A 19157-nucleotide genomic window follows, 5' to 3' on the forward strand; every position below is an offset into this window, starting at 1 on the left:
CGCGGGGACGCTTCCGGAGCTGTCGCGCTGCGCGTCGCGCCCTTCCGGCGTGCGCGGGCGCCGCCACGCCGCTCGCTACATCGACCGTGACGCACCGGCCTAGTACCCGCCACCATAATATGCTATTGTCATCTAATAAATGGACTCTAGCAATCTATAAAAAACATTTCATGCATAGAGGAATAATGTCACTGATTTGTTAAAAGCCTTCAACGACAGGGGCTCTTCTGGGATATAAATAAAAATTGTGGAAAGATAAATAGCACAATTTAAAATGTTTTATCATAATTTTCCTCTATAAATAAAATACTCTTAGCCTTTCATGATGGATAATATGTACTCTGCGGTTTCCTTTCATTAGCTATAAAATGAAATTCGTTAAAATTGTTGTTTATTACACAACCCATATTATAAACCAATTAAGCACGGGAAAGGCTTTTACGATACAATTAATGCATAAGTGTTGCGTAAAAACAAAGAGGTATTAATTTAAATAGTGACATGCTTATGTATGTGACACCCGGCCACCTGAGCTGCCGTTTAAAAATGATTTCATTATCTTTATTCGCCGTCGGAACTGTAGTTAAAATAACTCGGTATTTTTTGGCAACCTGCAATCGAAATATGGCACATGTAAAATGTGATATAAAGTAAAAAGATCAGCGGAGCATCGAATACCTTTATCAGCCGTCACTCACGTGTTCAAATTTTGTCAATACAACGCGGTGGTTATTCAGAAGAGATCGGAAACAATTAGACAACAGTGGCATTGGTCAGCCGAGCGCATATCCGCGCGTCGCGCTGCCCTACTGATTTACTCACGAATATTTTCCAGTGTCGCTTGGCCATAGCAACAACTAAACGATTATAAGCCTTATTGTTACGCCACTAAGAGAGAGTATCGATTTGTTGTGTGACTGAACGGTTCATTCCTTTTTATTTCACCCTTTATTTTAGTTTAACCAGTGAATTTGAATATTGCACGTTCGATGAAACGGCATTTAGTGAATGTTTACAAAAAAGTCATTCATGGATAATGGGTTTACGTAGGTACCGTGGAGGTACGGATTTTACCATTTTATTATGAATCATATTATAACCACTGTGTGGTATGTTGCTATGTAAAAGTGATGTTAGTACTAAACATGGGTAAATACTTTTTATATCGGCAGCATTAAAGACTTCTATCACACGATAAATTCATTTATAATAATTCATTTTGTTTAGGTAACGAAAAAATATTCTACTGCTTTAGTTTGAAGCCAGTAAGTTTACCGGCATAATATTTCGCTTCTCATAAATAAAATTACTTTATAAAAATGTCGCCTGAGTGATTTCCGGGGAAAAATAGAGCGTTCGTCGTTTTCCGCTTTAGACTACGGCGCGAGGCGGCGGTGGTTTAAAGAATATCCGCGGGCATCCATCTGTTTATATGTTTTCTTTCTGTTATTATGATGGCACTAGCTCTTTTAGGTTTAGAGCAGATAGTATTTAAAGCAAAAAATACACAATAAAACACCTGCAAGTTTAATTGTCGTATGGAAAATATTTCTATTGAAGATAAGCTTACTTATTTCTTCGTTGTGAGCTTATAACGATTTTTATGATCAAATTGGTCAAAGGATATTGTCCAGTAGATTGTGTCTGATTATAATGAGCGTCCAGATTCAATTCAACTTCAATACAGCACGTTTGAGTAAACACTTAAGCTGAAGTTATGACATACCGCAAGCGTGTCGTGCGGAACAATACCAGAGACAGATCGAGTTTGGCGTACATAGGACATAGGAAGACGTGTGTTAGTGTAATTTGTGTATCAGTCGCAAGGTTTATGTATGCATGCCGTGTTCTCATGTAAGCGTGGCCGCAGTACCTAACTAGTTTGTATCTCGGCCGTCGCCGGCTAAGTGCGCCGCTCCCGACTGTCCGAGTACTTAACCTAATATTCGGTAATTGCATTAGGGGCCGCCACATTAATTAACGGGCTCTCTCAGTTGGTCAGCTAAGACGCTGTATTGATACGTGATTTGCGGTTGCATATAACCACATGCACTCTCCACTGAAATGCTCCTGTAACTTAAATTAAGTGCCGTGTACACCGCAAATATACACACACAAAGTGCTGCTTTACGTTTTAAATAAATATGCGGCTTACCAAATATTTACGTTGTATAAGGTTTCACTGAATAAAATAAAAGTTATTTATCAATTTTGTATTTTTGTTCTTCGTGTAAAACTTAAGTCTATTTATTTTGACTAAATATTTATCAATATATTTGAACAATTTATTTTCTACCTAAAATAAACATTTAACACTCACTCAATCTAACGTTACTTATTTATCTACTTAATACAACACTATAATTACTTCTCCTTAGCGAAGATATTTACAATATTTTTTATGTAGCTTATAATGATTTAAAAAATATCGGTCTCTAGGCCTTGTCGCTAGTTTACCTTTAACGACAAGTTACTCTAATTAATTTCTCAAGCTTTGGTGCATTTCAAAGCGTGATATTTTCAGTAAATTTCTGAAAAAACTTTAAAATTCAAATAACAATATATCTACAAAAATACATCACTAAAATATCACTACAAATCTAAATAATACATCACTAATTACTTCAAGTTTTTTATACAAATAAATAAATTTCGTCTATTGTCAGTTAATGTTCCGAGCCGGGTTGATAAGCAGAGTTCCAGATATCAGCAAAGCATACACTGGAGTGGAATCTGAAGAACATGATCAGAGGCAGACTGACGTGGCCCAAGATAGTCCAGGCAACTTTGCCGTAGAAAGCGTATCTCTCGTCGAGGCTCTCGGGAGATTTGTATGAGAACGTGTAAAATATCCACATGGCAACGTTGGCAATGAGGAGGAACATGAGGATCTCACGACCAGGCTTCCTGCGACGGAGTTTCTTACTGTTGCTGCAACGACGCAGCCCGTCCATGATCAGCGGAGTTTGAATTACCACTTGTATTACCTGAAATTTAAAATCAGGTTATTAAATTTATTTCGTTTATATTTTTAGGTGTAATAACAAATCTTATACGACGAGTAATTATGACAGCGAACCGGCATTCAATATTTTTTATAAATAGTAAGATATCGAAGTTACTGGAAGTATTAGGAACATAACACCTATTTATTGTCTAAACAGTTCGATCCAGTAAATTATGTTAAAGTGGGTACTTATACTGCAGGGATACTATATCATATCATGGCTTTTATTTTAACGAATATAAAAGTATTGTGAGTCCTTACCATAACACTAAAATCAATACTCTTAATAATATTAAGAATGTTGATAGTCGCAAACAATGACAGGACAGTCTCCATGAAGAAGGCGGGTAGACAGATAAAGAGCAGTACGTCATCCAGCAAAGAGATGGGGTGTTCGTTGATGTCTAGCTGACGCATCTGGTTGAAGGCCACCACGGCCGCGAACAGCATCAATGTGTGCAGACTCAACTTTGTACCGTCACTCAGTAAGTAGCCCAGTTCTACGAAGTCACTGGAAAGAGAAAAGTTAGATGTTATGGTTTTTTCTTATAGTTGCAAGCTAAGGCATTAGGTAGATGAGTAAATCCTCAATTACTTTAAGTATGTTTTAAATTTGGTGATAAAAGATAAATGGTTATTGGAACTTTGCGTGTACTTCTCGCTGCAGTTTTGAACCACTGACTGAGAATTCTTGGCTTGAAGCCTTAAGACTTGCTCGGCTCGAAAGGGAATCTAGATCATCCTGATCTGATATTGCGTAAGTCTTTGGTATGATTATTACACGTGAAAATATTTATGACTTAAAAGAAAAGTATTAAAAGGTACGTACTCTCCAACGCTGCTGAATACGAAGCCGATGATGAGCATGCCTATAATGATGACCATCACGATGAGGCCGAGGAACAAGCCGCGGTTGGACGCGTGGCAGTCTGCGTAGATCACGATGTTACTCGTGAAGTCGTTGTCTTCGTTTGCTGTGGGGATTCTGGAAGAAAAAGTAAATATGAATAACTAAAGTAATAGTCCCGGCAGTATATTTCGTATATAATGATAAAATACGAAAGTCTGCCAGTTATACTATAACGGTTCAACTGGTGAACCGAATTTAATGAGAGTTATGGTGGACATAATTAGAATCTGAGTTAAAACCACCGCCAAGGTGTCTTTTAAAAGATCTTTTTTATTTTTGTTTGCGTGAGTGTAGCCGCGTTACTCAGCTAGTTTCTTTTATTAATAATATTTCTTTTTGCTTTACCTGCACATGTGGTAATGGTCATCTACGTCAGAGTTGACTTCAGAACTGTTGTCTTCATTGTCGCAGTTGCCAATATTACTCCAGATAATATAATAAACCGCAACTAGAATGAGATGGAGACGTTTCATTATATTGTTATCTAAATTAAGTGTAAAATTAAGGCCACCGAATCACCTTGTATTTCAACGTTGTAGCGCTACATCTCCTAATCTACCGGGTCTAAGGTTTCTAACTATAATTAGTTGTTTTCCCGCAGTAAATTTTGACTGACTATAAATGTTTTGAATTTTGCGGCCAATATTTGCAATTTGGATAAAAATTTCGTGTTTACTTTTAGCTACATTTTACTGGAAAAACGTTTACTAGTAAATTGAATAGTAACTGAGAAAATAAATAACGTTGCGTTCACAGAATATTTGTAAAAACAGTAGGACATTTTAGAAAAGTTTTTTCATGTAGTACTTTTTTCGGCCTGTGCTTTTCAAATATTTATATGTGAATATTGCGTCCCAATTTGACAAATTACGAAATTTTCATACTAAAGGTACTTACTGAGTTAAGTACCTTATTTTCGATACACGATTCCAATTATTTGTTCTGTTTAATCTCATGATTAATGAAACACAAAATTGCGCGATGCCATAGCATTTAAATCGAACACTATTATTTTTAATGTCTGTACCTGACGTTTCATGGCGGGCTAGTAATTTGAGTTGTCAGAGATACGTACCAATAAGAATATTGAATTCGACGCTGAACGGATACAGGTACGGCGAGAAATTCTCATATATTGAATTAATTGCGGCCGACCCAATGCAGTTTGGGTTGTACAAATTGCCTATGTCAATTAACCGGCTATCCATGCGGCTTTCTGAAAACAGTACAATTAATTCATGTAAATGATAATTTTAAGTTCGACGTATCAGAAATTAAAATGTCTGGTAAAATCATTGTATTTTTTTAGTTCTTTTGCTAAAGGTATTGTTAATTGTGTAACTGCTTTACATAAAAATAATCATTTTTAAGTGAAACCATATAATATCATAATTTACCTGTCACTTCATCAACTGTGAAGTAAGAGCTATTTTTCTCATTGCCGTACACGGAATTGGCATAGAGCGTCAGTCCGAGAATAGTCTCACGCACGATTGCCGATATCCAGAAGCAAAGGCTCGTGCCGATTAGGTGCATAAACGCAAAGTGAGCGAGGCCCTGCAAATACCAAGAAATTTAGAAGCATTCCTATAGTGCCATAAGAATTTAAACTTGGACCATGTGTAGAATCTCTACTTTCTGTCACTAATAAGAACTCATGCGTTTTGTACGTAACGCAAAAGAGAAAAAAAATAAATCTGCGGCATCTCCGTAATTATTGTCGTCACATGGGTACTAATTACATCACTATTGAAAATAAAAATTTGAGTTATATTGATGATATTTAAATGTATAAGTACATCATGTTTTTTGCATCTGTAATTTGCTAAACCAATACCTAGTTTTAAAAGAATTACAATGCACAATTTGTCATTTTATTTCAGAAAATAAAGTGGTGCATTTCAATACAAATAGCGGGTGTATGACGGCCTTTACAGGTATTAATTTCTTGTGGGAGTTGAAAGTGAATTGGAATGGTTTTGTTTGTTTTCTGCGGACTAAAAATATCCAGATTGAAATTGAATTCTCATATGTCGTTTCTATTAGCAAGTAACTGCGGGAATGGAATTGTTCCCGGAATGTGTGCCTGTCCTCAATTTGATTTGCAACTATGAAGTGCTAGTTGCTTTTTTGTATTGATTGTAATTGATTGTGAAGTTGTATAACGAAGTTTGTTATACATTCTTTTGTAACAGTATCTAGTGTAATGTGAAGATATTTTAATAAGTTATTGTACATGGTTTGGTAGAATAGAATTGATATTATGTGGTCAGTTTAATATTGAAGTATGTCTCGAGCACTGTTTCTGTATTAATTTATTTTAGCTGAATGCTTAAGGCTTTGGCCACCTCTATTAGTTGTTTTTTTTCTTTGCATGCAATATTATTCAATCAATAAAATATTATTTGCATGTATTTTTAAGTGCCTAAACAGAGTGAGTGAGTGCCAGAGTAAGTGGCTCGAAAGAGTGAAAAGGGGCTAAAAGGAGTCTCCTCCCGAATAAAAGACCCCTTCCTAGTTTGGGAGAAGACCCTTGCCCAGCAGTGGGACAGTAAGAAAATAATTTTAACTGCCAGACAAGTATTGAATGGCTACATAAGATACATTAACTAAAGATTCAATTGTAGCTTACCTGAGCTCTCAAGACGATAACATTGGAATACTTGAAGATGAAGTACAGTTGCAGGAAGCAGTAGCTGGGGATCATGACGTCAAGCACCACTTGCAAGATGTTCACGCACTCGTCGTTGTCAATATTCTCGTCAGTCAAGTGACCGATCTGCACTGCCAGGAGGAGCAGCGAGTGAACTAAATGACCCAGTGCGAAAGCTAAAAAAAAACGTATTGTATAGTATAATGTCTAGTAATAAATGAAAATTTGTATTTATGTTCACTTGGTGCCCAACCGGTAGAAACGATAAGTAAAAGATTATAACTCAAGAAAAAAAGTGAAAGGGGTGTAGGATTTTGATAGACGCGATTGAAATCGTTGGCCTATGGTGTTAGTTAATAAAGTTTGTTTTAAATCATCCCTCAGGGAAATTTTATTGAACAAGCTAACGGATTTATAAAGTAAGTTAATTAATACGGTGTTCACCACATGTTAAGTAATTACCACAATATGATTTTTTCTTTTCTGTTAAAGTAAGAACTTACTTTCATCAAGCTCTTAAACAGTATTCCTAAAGTGACCGTTATAGTAATAACCAAAAAGTTGTTTTACAAAGTTTACTTACCAGCAGCTCCGAGTTTTAAGTAGAAACTGCCAGAATGTCTGCCTTGACTGAAGCAGTACTCGTGTTTAACGGGGATCAGCACTGGTGGAGGCAAACTTGGTGGCCTGAACGAGTCAGGGGTCCTGTCTCCGGGGGACATGGGACCAAACGTCTCCTGGAGAAAGAAAATAGTATTTTTTAAGTACGTTGTGGCTATAAAATTATGGATTACCTAAGGTTTTTAAAATTGAAATAACTATATATAAGCAATGAAATGAGTCGAGATTATGAACTTGCGACGTGAATTTTTAAATCGTGTTGAATGTGTAGAAAACTTTTGGCTATTCTACAAAATGCATTGTGAATATTATGGACTTTAATATTTCTTGAAGTAATTGCCTTGAGCCTTGGAGATACAAGTTTTCACTTACCTCTTGTTTAATGAAATAATCTCTGACTTTTTCTTCATGTAGAGCTTTGATTTTATGATTTCTGACAGCAATGTTCTTATAACGATTGATGTCGATTATGAGGTAGACTAGGTATAATAATCCGATACCACATAAAATAATTGAGTATATCTGTAACAGAACACACGCGTATCAATAAAGAAGTGATATAGAAGAATAAAACAAAATATGTATTTTAATAATACATTACGGCAATACTTTCTTTTAAGGTTAAGCTATAAAAATGTCTATATAATGCTTTATACTGGCGTTAACCGAGTTTATTCAATGACATAGTACATTCTAGGGTAGGAAATTTGTTTCAGTTGAACTTACCTCTCCAATGGGCTGATACACGAAGGAATCACCCAAATATATAATTATTCCGAGAGTGACCAGCAATATTGCGTACATACAACTCACGATCAGTGTCATGTATTTCCTGCAGCAATAAAAACGTTTTATTAAGCTCTGATTTGAATAAAACACTAGTGTTGTGTTGACTTTCGGTGAACCGGCTCCACGCCACGCCCCGCGCAACACTATGTATGCAGATACGAATTAAACAAAAAATATATTTGAGTATTTTGCATGATGCTATTTTTACTGTATTGTTGTAGTTATTTCGGTGTGAGAGTAGGAGTCTACCTTTGAGCAGTTAGGTATTTCAAAAGTTTGCTTAGATGTATTGAAAGTGTTACGGAAGAAAATGGTTGTATGATAAACCCTCCACTTTAATCCTCTTGTCCGGCATTACACTCGTAAATAAAAGTTAGGATGACTAGAACTTATAACTGGTAGTACAAAATGAACGTTGGATAAGAAATAAGGTATCGTAAACCGTTGAAATTGTCATTGCGTTTAAGGGCTGTTTAGCAATTTAGTATTATGAGTACGAACTTAGTCTGTCTCCGGTTGTCTTCCGGACTGGTGGGTGGTGGTGCATGTGTTTCCACGGAGCGTATAGATTGCGCGTCCATCGTCGCCACCGACCTCTTGCGAGGCGTCGCGTTCCCTCTCTGGTCATTCGCAGGCATATATAGACGATAACTATCTGAAATTATAAGTAAAATTAATGATGTTGATCCGAAAATAATCAAACAAATGAGATGGTTGTTCTAATTTATAGTAATGAGATAAACAAATCAGTTAATAATGTAATTGCGATAAGTGGTTTTGCCAAAGGCCGCGCTCCCGATTATGCAAGTACGCATGTGACTGATAAAGATTTGCTCAAGGTATGCCCGAATCAATGTCAATATTAATTTGAAGAATTAATTTGCTAAAGATATTTACACGTGAAGAGATGATACGTACAACATTTTATAGGATCTTCTTTATCATCCAAAGGCGGAGGAGTAATCTGATAATCTTCACTTTTAGAAACTGTAAATACAGGCTTCACCATATTTCTTAATCACGTCCAGGATTGGAACTAAATAAAAATACGCAAGTAATCTCGTGAAACAGAATTTTTCCGCGTTCTGATACGACGAGCTTAATTAAATAATACTATGAAATGCAATAGGAATTATAACGTGAAATCAGTATATTTTTCATTACATAATCTTGTTAACTTATCGAGTAATCCGTCAATCATGGATTAATTAATCAACGGGTATCGTTTCAATTCTTTTTATCAGTTTGCAAATTTATATATAATCACGCTCTTCCACTCGTGTTTGTTCTTAAGCATAGGTACTAGTTATTCTTGGTTCAAACTCTTAAATTACCTACTAAGTACAAAAAAATATTACTTTTACCTATATTGGGTTGCCAGGCACAGTACAATTTCCGTACTATTGCATAAAGGGAATTATTATGGAACTATTTTTCTTAATACCGTACCGATCGCTGTAATTCGATATTTTACGCAAATACAGCGTAATTAAAATTTTGAAAAATTTGCTTCAATGATTAATAAATCTATCAATGCAAGAATGTCGAATACTCAGTTTATTTGCCGTATTATTAAACATCGCTTTTTTTAAGAAAACTGTTGTACGTCCCAAACAGTCCAAACACTATAATAATATTAATTCAAATTCAAAATTCAAATAGAATAGATATCTCGCAATTCCGTCTTTGTTGTACGACATTGTCGAATTGTTGTGGAGCTATCACATGATTTACGATAACATAATGAATTAAATCGCTTAAGCTCGGATTGGATCATGTGAGTTGTGAGATTGTTTACGTTAATTTTATACCTAGACCATTTTTCTAGAAAAATTATAAGGAAATAAGCGAGTGGTCGAAACAACTTCTTAAAAAATGTTTACGTGAACATTCTTACAAATGTTGGATAATGTAAAAATAACCTCAAAAAGCTCTGAACCCGGATATGACTTTAAGTTTGAATGTATTTTTTTTATAGTGCAGTCTTGTGCACTAATATTAATTGGTACTTACTTAATGATTTTGCGTCTCCATTTCTGTAGTTACCGTTCATAGCATACGAAAGTGGACTGACTCGATCAACTAAAAAAAGATAAGTAAAAAAGTAAATCAACCATTTTCAGGGTCTAATATACTATCACAAGAATATATTTTTGTATTATAAATTACGTTGCTTCTGTTTAGTTAACATACCTACGGGTGTAGCAGAACCCGAATCATCTCCTCTGAGAGGCAGTCCAAGTTGTTTAGGCATTTGTTTTTCACTTGCAGAATCCTGAAAATAAAACATGCAAAATTTAGAATGGCCCGAACGTGAAATAGCGTGCATATAAATTCATATCTGTGTTGTATGTCGGCAGGCTAAAAAAGTGGCGAACATGAACATCGAAAGCCGTATAAAATCGGATTAATAACTTCATTAGCCGCTTGTTTCTCTCGATCGACACCACCCTGTATTTCACTATAATCCCATTACGGTGTTCCACGTTCCTCTGCTACGAATTTCGGCCGGCGTTGTAAACGCCCCGTGTAAAAAACGCTTTGTACGGGGCGATACTTCCAATGAACTTGGCTGTATTGTTAAAGGGATTCCATTAAAATTTCATAGATGATATTGATGCTGTGTCGCAGATTTTGATACTTTGCTCGAGGAATTATAGCTTGCTATCTGATTCTTAGTTATTTTTACAGTAAACTGTACTCTATATATATTTGTATTAAAGTATATTTGTGCTTATTGTAACATGGTGCAAATATAGCATATTTGATTTTATAAAAATAAAACACAACTAAGAAAGTGAAAACTTTAAAAACTACTTAATAGGTTCTATGGTTTAATGCTGATTGTCGTCATCGATAGTATCAAAATGTTTATGATCTAAATCTAGATATTTTAACATGTAACTTATAAAGAAAATACAGATACCATCGCTTTAGGTAACACGAGGGGGAATTATATCATCGTGACGTTATCGCATTTTTCTATTTTGAAGAAATGCCTTAATTAGTAAATCTACGTGTGAATTCCCAATTCGTATTGATAACCAGCTACGCGTCAGCATATTTTATCGGTTGATCAATCACAACGCTGCGCGAAGATTAAAATTCAATTAATAACGATTGTCACATGCACAATCGGTTAATGAATATTTCGATTGAGCATGTTTCATAACCTTAACAGTGGATGTAAGGGAAATAAAAAGTAGAGATCGAATTTTCATTAGGCGAGGCGTTGGGGCGGCACGGTGTGTCCGCACTCGGTATTAACAGGCAGCGGGTGTGGTGGGGCGCGCGGCGAGGCGGGGGGGGGGGCAGCAGGGCAGAGCAGCAGGGTGAGGGTGGCTCGCGGCCGGCTGGACTCAAAAGGTTTACAGTTGGCTGCGCGAGAGTGACCCGCCTCACAAACACGGCCCGCGCTCGCCGCTCGACGCTATGGAACTGTACCCACGCTTTACAAACCTTTTATAAATTTATTTTTGTTGCACAAATGATCATTTTGATAGACAGCTTTCATTAATGCCTTCGTTTCTATATTTGGTTTTATGAAGACCTTATTATTTTTTTATTGTAAGCTAAAATTTTATAAGATTTATGCCGTAAGAATTCCTAAAGACAATATTTAGTAGCATAGCATGTAACATTGTACGTATTCTGTTTTTGTATTTTACATTCCCTTATCATATTTATTAAAATATCATCGTAATCATAAGTAAAATAAAAAAAATGTCACAAAGGATGTACTATGTTTTGGTAAAAGTGCAAAGTCTTAAAAATATACCAATGTTTGTTCCTATTTCCATCCTGTTCAATATACAGATAATTTAAATGTTTGATAAAATTAATAAATATATTAGCAAATGTAAGCTACTATTTCAATACTAACATAATCATTAAAATGTAAATAGTGGTTAGCCCAAAGCAATACGTAAAAAAATGCATAGATTAGAATATATTTTGTCAAAGGTGTATCCATATATTGCTCGTGTGGAAATCATTACAACCCATTGCGCCCATATATACGAATTCGTTGTTTAAACTACGGACGAGGCTTAAAATAAATTTACTTTGAAAACAGGCCAAAACACCCTGTTTCAAAAAATGCTCATACAAAAGCGTTATCTTTGAAAAAATAATGTCTATGACTATGTACAAAATGTAATCGGATCATTAGATAAGTAATCATAATTAATGACGACAACATACGCGATGATAAAGAGTTTTGATTTACGTTTCACTAACTGCTGACTGATATTCTGACCGTGAATTGTTCCTTTAACCTCGACTTGCAGTAATCACAGCTTGTATCAAATTTAATGACCTAACTTTTATCATTAAATCGTTATTGTTTACTAAAATAATAGCACTTCCGGTAATAACTAAAAATACATTTTTATTTTATTTCCTAGAAGTATGAGGAAGACACTTATCTATGTATGGTAAATGTAAAGTCCCTTGAGTTGACGTAAACAACCGCTAACAAATTAAGCAAGAGTTGTGAAACCATATAGGTAATGTAATAGAAAATAACCTACGCGTTGCAGCTGTAATATATTTATATTGAAATACTACTATTTGATGCTACTTTTATAAAAAAAAGTAACATCAAAACAAAACAATATAATATTTTACAATTGCATTTCCTCGATTACACATGATTTGTCATAGTCCCTTCTAGGTATAAAATTGACAACGGGGAAATTTGAACCATTGCCCTCGCCTCATTTAATAATCTTTATATATTTACAACGTCCTGTAAACTACAAAACAATAAATGAGAGATAAACAGCATGCTATCGTTCGCACATTTGATGGCCATTCATAACTGCATACCTTTATTTCGAGGTACTACACTGTAATAAACTTTGATAACCTTCAAGAAAATCTTGAAATAATATGAGAGGCCGATTGTATTTATTTTAGTTGTAATCTATATGTCTACCTACTGGAGAGAATTTATTTGCATTTTATTGAATGTGTATCTCTACCTTTAGATAAACTTTTAACTATCTACCTACTATTATTACATTTTAATAATGTGTATCGTAATAGCGCTTAATCTATTTTATTTAATAATTTGTCTTACGAAATTCTGCACACAATTAAATTATTCTAATTACCGTAGCATATACTATATTTAAAGATCATCTATGCAATACGACAATATTAAATTAAATATTACATAATATATCAACAAACACTGATTCAAAGTTTTTATCTATCTCTTAGCAACAAAGTCTGATGTAATATAAGAATCGGATCGATCTTTTAAATTTTTTTCCATTAACACAATTATATGGTCCTATATCTATCTAATATTAAACGGCAATATAGTAATAAATACGTTATCTCGGGTTGGAAAACCACACTATAAATACATTTTATGTTACTCACGAGTATTGCTATATTCGTAACAAGAATCTGTTTCTTGTGGAAAATTAAGAGTAAAAACTTTTCTAGAAAATAAACCGCTTTTCTATGTGCATTAATAGCATAGTATTTTAACATATTAAATAAGTTGGCGGGAAAATTACCTCTGGTTTTCACATCGTTATATGTGCATGAGAAATAAGCTGTTACTACCTAAAGGAAAACATCCTGGGACTGGTTATAAAAGATATTATAACGATGCTTGGAGTTGCACAATATTTTCGCACTTACGACGTCACATAATGCTATGTAGAAATGGCCCCCTGTATTTAGCGATGAGCTACAATGATAATAGTATTTTTTTTAAACTTATCACCATTGATATATATCTGATTAATGACAATATGTAAGCAAAATCAGTGTCTTTTTGCTTCATTTTAAAACGTAATCATTGTCAAGCAATTATGACTTTGCTCGAGCTTTGGTGATATTAAAAATCAATGCGTTTGATAAAGCCACTGAAATATAAAAGAGGATTAAAGGCACTATAAATAAATATGTTTGATTCAATCTGTGCAAAGTAGGAAACTGACGGAGACGCAGTTTGTAGTAACTTGTTTGTTAAGTACTGCTTGCAAGGAGCCACAGGAAATAAGGCCACGCTGTTTTCTTTGAAATAAATGTATATTTCTTAACCGTTTTAAGTCTTCATAATATTGTTTAAGTCACATAGTGACACTCTGAATTGTATGAATTTACTTATCACTAAGAATTACGTTTTAATCTTTATCTACTCTCGAACTACTTATATAATTCATTTTGTATGACATCACAGTCAATGGTCACTAATTTTAATGAACTCAAAGTGCAAATAGACCAGAAACTACTTATATACCTACATATTTATGGACGTTATCGTTCACGAATTTGCTTATGATTGACAGGAAAATATACTATCTCGTATAGGAATCAAATCCATAGCCCCCGGTCCTCACTGCGTCTCAAACGGCACGTGTCGGTCGTTTGAATTCTCCTGATTGAATTGAAATAAAATTATTCGTTCCCATCGTATTGTTTCGTTTGACCGAACAAAACAAAACTACGTTTCATAATATCAATGTGTGAGTAAGTCAATCAACATTAATTAATCCCTACCTGCCACCTTTTAGATCGTATCAGTACACAAATATGTGATACTGTATGATTAATTGTTATTCTTTAATTCTTTGAGCACTCGTGAATAATCTTTGTAAAGTTGGTCTTTAATCCACTGAGACTAAATGATTAGTTTTTAAAGCAAATTTAAGTAACCCATCCAATCTCTACCAGTGCTAAATCAAGACAGGGACTCTAGATAAGAAATAAAAATATTTTAGTGTTTATTTTATCAAACAAATATGGACTTAGTAAGGCAGTATTGAAAAGTGGTGTTCAAAAAGTTTTATCTAACTATCTACATGGCAATATAATGTAATCTTATTCATTAGGTAAAAGTAGTTCTTACTAGTTACTCATACTGGACTTTTTTTAAACCGATATCAAATAGGGAAGATTCTTAACTTTTGAAATTTTGTGTTGGATGTCTATTATCTTATATTATGATGAACAGGAGGAGGTCCACCGTGTAAATTTTGTTCATATAAATGTTACTGTAAAAGCCCGAACTGTGGTAAATCCTAAGATTTTCCGGTAAAACCTAAGATTTACCAACTCTCAATGGTAAAAGTCCGAACAAGCCAGAGTTTAAAAACTATGTTACGATATACAAAAAAATCCTCCTTCATAACTATGTTTATAACTATTTCACGGTATAATTATATACTGTGACATAGTTATAAAGAAGGAGTTTTTGGCATAGCGACATGGGTTGATTAGGTTAGAAGGCTAAGGTGGGAGCGAGCGAAGCGAAGCTCCCACCTTAGCCTTCGTGGTTATTTTTTTTTAAGCACCCAGAAGGAGGAGCCCCGCGAAGCGGGGCTCCGGCGACATCTCGATATCATCAAGTGAATATAGGTAAAAGTTCGAAATAAAATAATTGTTCGGACTTTTACCATTGCGAGTTGGTAAATCTTAGGTTATACCGGAAAATCTTAGGATCTACCACCGTTCGGGCTTTTACAGTAACATAAACACCAATTACGCCGCGATTTCTTATTCGATTCTTGACTTTATTGGTCTAAAAGGTATATACATATAATGTATTTACTTACGCTTCTCTCAAGATCGGCTGCATACATGACGTTCCTGGGCGGTCGTTTTCTGGCGGCCCTCGCGGCTGTAGCGGTTATCAGGTTGCCGGAGACTGGACCAGGTTGTGACATGGTCCGCCGTCGTTCAGGATGCTCTCCTGATACGGACCCGCTGCCCACTGATGCATTTTGCACCTAGAATAAAAATATCATTTAATATATTATCGTTGTTACTATTGCCTATCCCCATGTTTTGCTAGGAGGCTGGAATATTTCCATATAGTTACCGGGCAAATTACGAGACTAACCCCCAGTTTCTGAGGTACATTTAGCGGTAAAAGTGGTATATATACTCGTATGTATTGAGAATATTTCGGCAAAAATTAGATACAATGGATTTTGTCTGACTCAGGAATAGAACCAAGTCGTAGGTTGTTCTATTTAAGTTTTAATTAATGAAATAGCGTAGCTATCGCACCTTTCTGTTTTATGTATAAGGCAACTTTTGAATAACAATAAGTGTATCTTTTAAAGATTTCTTCGACCTCAGAGTGTATACAGATCAAATTGTCGACTGAATTAACCAACGTCCACCAAACAACCCTTGTTGCCTCAAAACAATACAGGCATGCTCTATTCAGATTTATAGCATGTTAATTGGTGTTAGAGTAACTGCGTGAACAATGACGTTGGACGTGCATATTGTGTGTCAATACGCCCAGTTACTATGAATAACGGCTCAACGGTAAGACGGTTTAGTCTCCACCAATATGCAGTGCTTAGTACTCACCTAGCTACTAGCTAGATATTCTATTAAACCTACCAATTGTTCTGCAATGCTTTGATAGTTACCTTAAATAAATTTAGCCCATTAATGTCCCACTGCTGGGCAAGGGTCTCCTCCCGTAATGAGGGAGGGGTTAGGCATTGAGTCCACCACGCTGACCAATTGCGGTAACCGTAATTGATAGTTACCTTACTTGTTTTTATTTTACAAGACATAGTCTTTTTTGTAGGTGAATATAATGGCTAAGTAATTGCAAGATTTTTTTTGTTTAGTTTCGTAGCGATCTTGGCGTTATGATTCCGCCAAAAACTCAGCATTAATAAAATAAATCACAAACTATTTTAAAATGGTATTATTTCGACTACTAAGCAACCGTGTTGAAACAAAAGTCCCAAGAATAGGTCCGCATGAAAAGATCACACACACAGTCACTTGAAATTATTCTGCTAAACAAATAAATTCTTGAAAAGATTTTCTTGTATTTAAAGTTTACTACTTCACTCTTTTTGTGTTATAACAACTGATTAGTGATCAGCTTTCTTTTGTACCACTGTTTTTATATTATGTTCAGTTGATATATTTAATATTATTTGACACTTTAAGATATGGGGATAATTAATATAATTCTTTCCTTTTACTTTAGTACTAAAGATTGACAAGTTATAAAGATACGCTTATTAAGAAATTAGGACTAGTGGTCATACGCTTAACGAAGTATTATCTATAAGCTCTTTGGACAAGTTAATTGCATTGCATGACATCACAAACATAAATTAAAAGAAATAATACTAGATTTATGAGTTGTAAATACATCCCGATGTGACATAATAATTCGTAATATTAGTCTTCAAATCCACAATAAATCAAAACTAGATTATCCTTCGAACTACGTCAATGGAAAAGTGTTTAATTCGTTAAGTAGCTAAGTAAGTATTACTCAATTAATTTTATGATTTTTGAGAGTTTGACGTAACATGTGATAAACTAGATATTTAATAAGCATTACGCTTTATTGTGTAAGTAGAAATATAATTTAAAGGCTATTTCATAATATTACAAACTAATCGTAAATCCATTGTTTACCTACTCTGAGTAGTAGTGTAGAGTGAGTGTAGTCCTAGTATAATATATAGTTCTTTGACACTAAGTCTTACCCTTCAAGTAATATAGTATAATAATAGCAGGTACTCACCCCTGGGTCAGGTCCAGCTTCGGAAACATCGGTAGCTTCATCTTCACCAAACTGTTGCAGCGAAGTTTCTGAATGAAATTTCTTTCTACCTAATTTTCCCCTATTTATAATTTCGTCTAGAACTTCCTTCTTAGCTGCTGCAGGGTCCGTCATATTTATATATTTTTAACACAATTGTTTTCAATAAAACTCAATAAAATAAGTTTATTTATTCACTATTTGAGCGCGACATTTTTGTTTGTACACTTAGATTGTGCGATCTAGATTGCAAATGAATTAATAAAAATTTATGTGATCGGTATCTGTTATCAAGCCGAGACCTATCAATATAATAAAGGTGTAATTATCGGCGCCCGCGTCGCGTACATTCGTCGTTCACTTCCTCTTTGTTGATTTTTTCCTCCTTTTAAAAAGAGGTAATATTATACTCCTGTAAAATATCTACTATAAGTTTCATATTATACTGATTATTTTCGATAGTTTATCAAAAGTTATTTCATACGCTTTAGATATTGTGATGCTGTTTTTGTACAATGTACTCATTTTCACAGTTTTTTGAACCCAATATTGGAAGTAATACAATACATAAGTAATAAATACAAAATGGCTCCGAGTTCTATTTCTATTTTAAAGAAAATAGTTTTTGAGAACTGTTAGTTTGTGTGTGCGAAAGCGTTTACAACTCTTCCAAAACCTTTTTAGTTAGACCTGTTAACAGGTTAACAGTGATTAAATAGGCACATATATAGAAAACCAATTAATTATATTAAAATAGAAGTTAAACAGATTTCAATAAAGTTACATTTCTCCCATGTTTTGTAAGCTATCTAACAGCCAGTTTCTTCATCAAAAGTAACAGCCAAAGCATAGAGGTAAAGTCAAATTACAGTCAAAGTATTTTCACCAATTGCTGATGTTTTATAAAAAAAAAAACAGCATTGCCTTTATTACACAAATGTCATTGGTTTTACAAAGAAACTGGCCGTTAATATTTTAAAAATTAAGAATAAAAAATAATCAACACTTTACTATTTCTATTATGGAAGCACCTCTACTGATTTCATCGCTTACCCTGTTTTTATGAACGTTATCATAGATTTAATTGAATGATAGTAATTGCAAACGTATGCATCATCACTACAGGGGTCAACACCCAGACCTTGTTTGCCTACAATCATGACATTTACAATATATTTATTTATTTCTTCAATATTCTTTATATATGTATTATGCCTGCGATTTCGTCCGCGTGAATAAAATGCCTTAGGTAAAAAGTATTTTACGTATTAATCCAGACTATAAAATATTTGGGTACCAATGTTTTAGCGTGCAAGAGTAACAAATATACTTGCATCATGCATAATTTCATCTTTCCATAATATTATAGTACGGCCGCTGAGTAATTACCGATTTGACACATTATTCTTTAAATTAATCGATATAACCTTGCACGAGCGACACATTTGCCGAATGATTTAGAATACCTCTTTAATATAAAACTTTATGTCAAAATATCAGAATTAAGTAATTTTCCAATATACACTGTTTCAAAACTTAAAATAGTTTGTAAATAATATGAAAACATTTATTTTTTGTTCTTTGGCGCGCTTGTATAAAGTTACATCGTGCGGATTCGTGCGTC

The 19157-nt window shown here is 34.4% G+C and overlaps 1 protein-coding gene across 1 annotated transcript; it reads right to left on the minus strand.

The window, feature by feature from the left end:
- Window positions 1–2221: 2221 nt before the first annotated feature.
- Window positions 2222–17773, minus strand: LOC142974401 (proton channel OtopLc-like). Its single transcript, XM_076116708.1, has 15 exons — window positions 17516–17773; window positions 15558–15731; window positions 10174–10255; window positions 9994–10062; window positions 8482–8635; window positions 7918–8023; window positions 7564–7713; window positions 7154–7307; window positions 6550–6746; window positions 5315–5474; window positions 4993–5133; window positions 4263–4365; window positions 3837–3992; window positions 3269–3518; window positions 2222–2987 (listed from the first exon to the last, which is right to left on the minus strand). The coding sequence occupies exons 1-15, from the start codon at window positions 17666–17668 to the stop codon at window positions 2667–2669; spliced, it is 2370 nt and encodes a 789-aa protein (XP_075972823.1). The 5' UTR covers window positions 17669–17773; the 3' UTR covers window positions 2222–2666.
- Window positions 17774–19157: the final 1384 nt, after the last annotated feature.

The sequence above is a fragment of the Anticarsia gemmatalis genome, chromosome 7, assembly GCF_050436995.1.
Source record: "Anticarsia gemmatalis isolate Benzon Research Colony breed Stoneville strain chromosome 7, ilAntGemm2 primary, whole genome shotgun sequence".
Lineage (NCBI taxonomy): Eukaryota > Metazoa > Arthropoda > Insecta > Lepidoptera > Erebidae > Anticarsia > Anticarsia gemmatalis.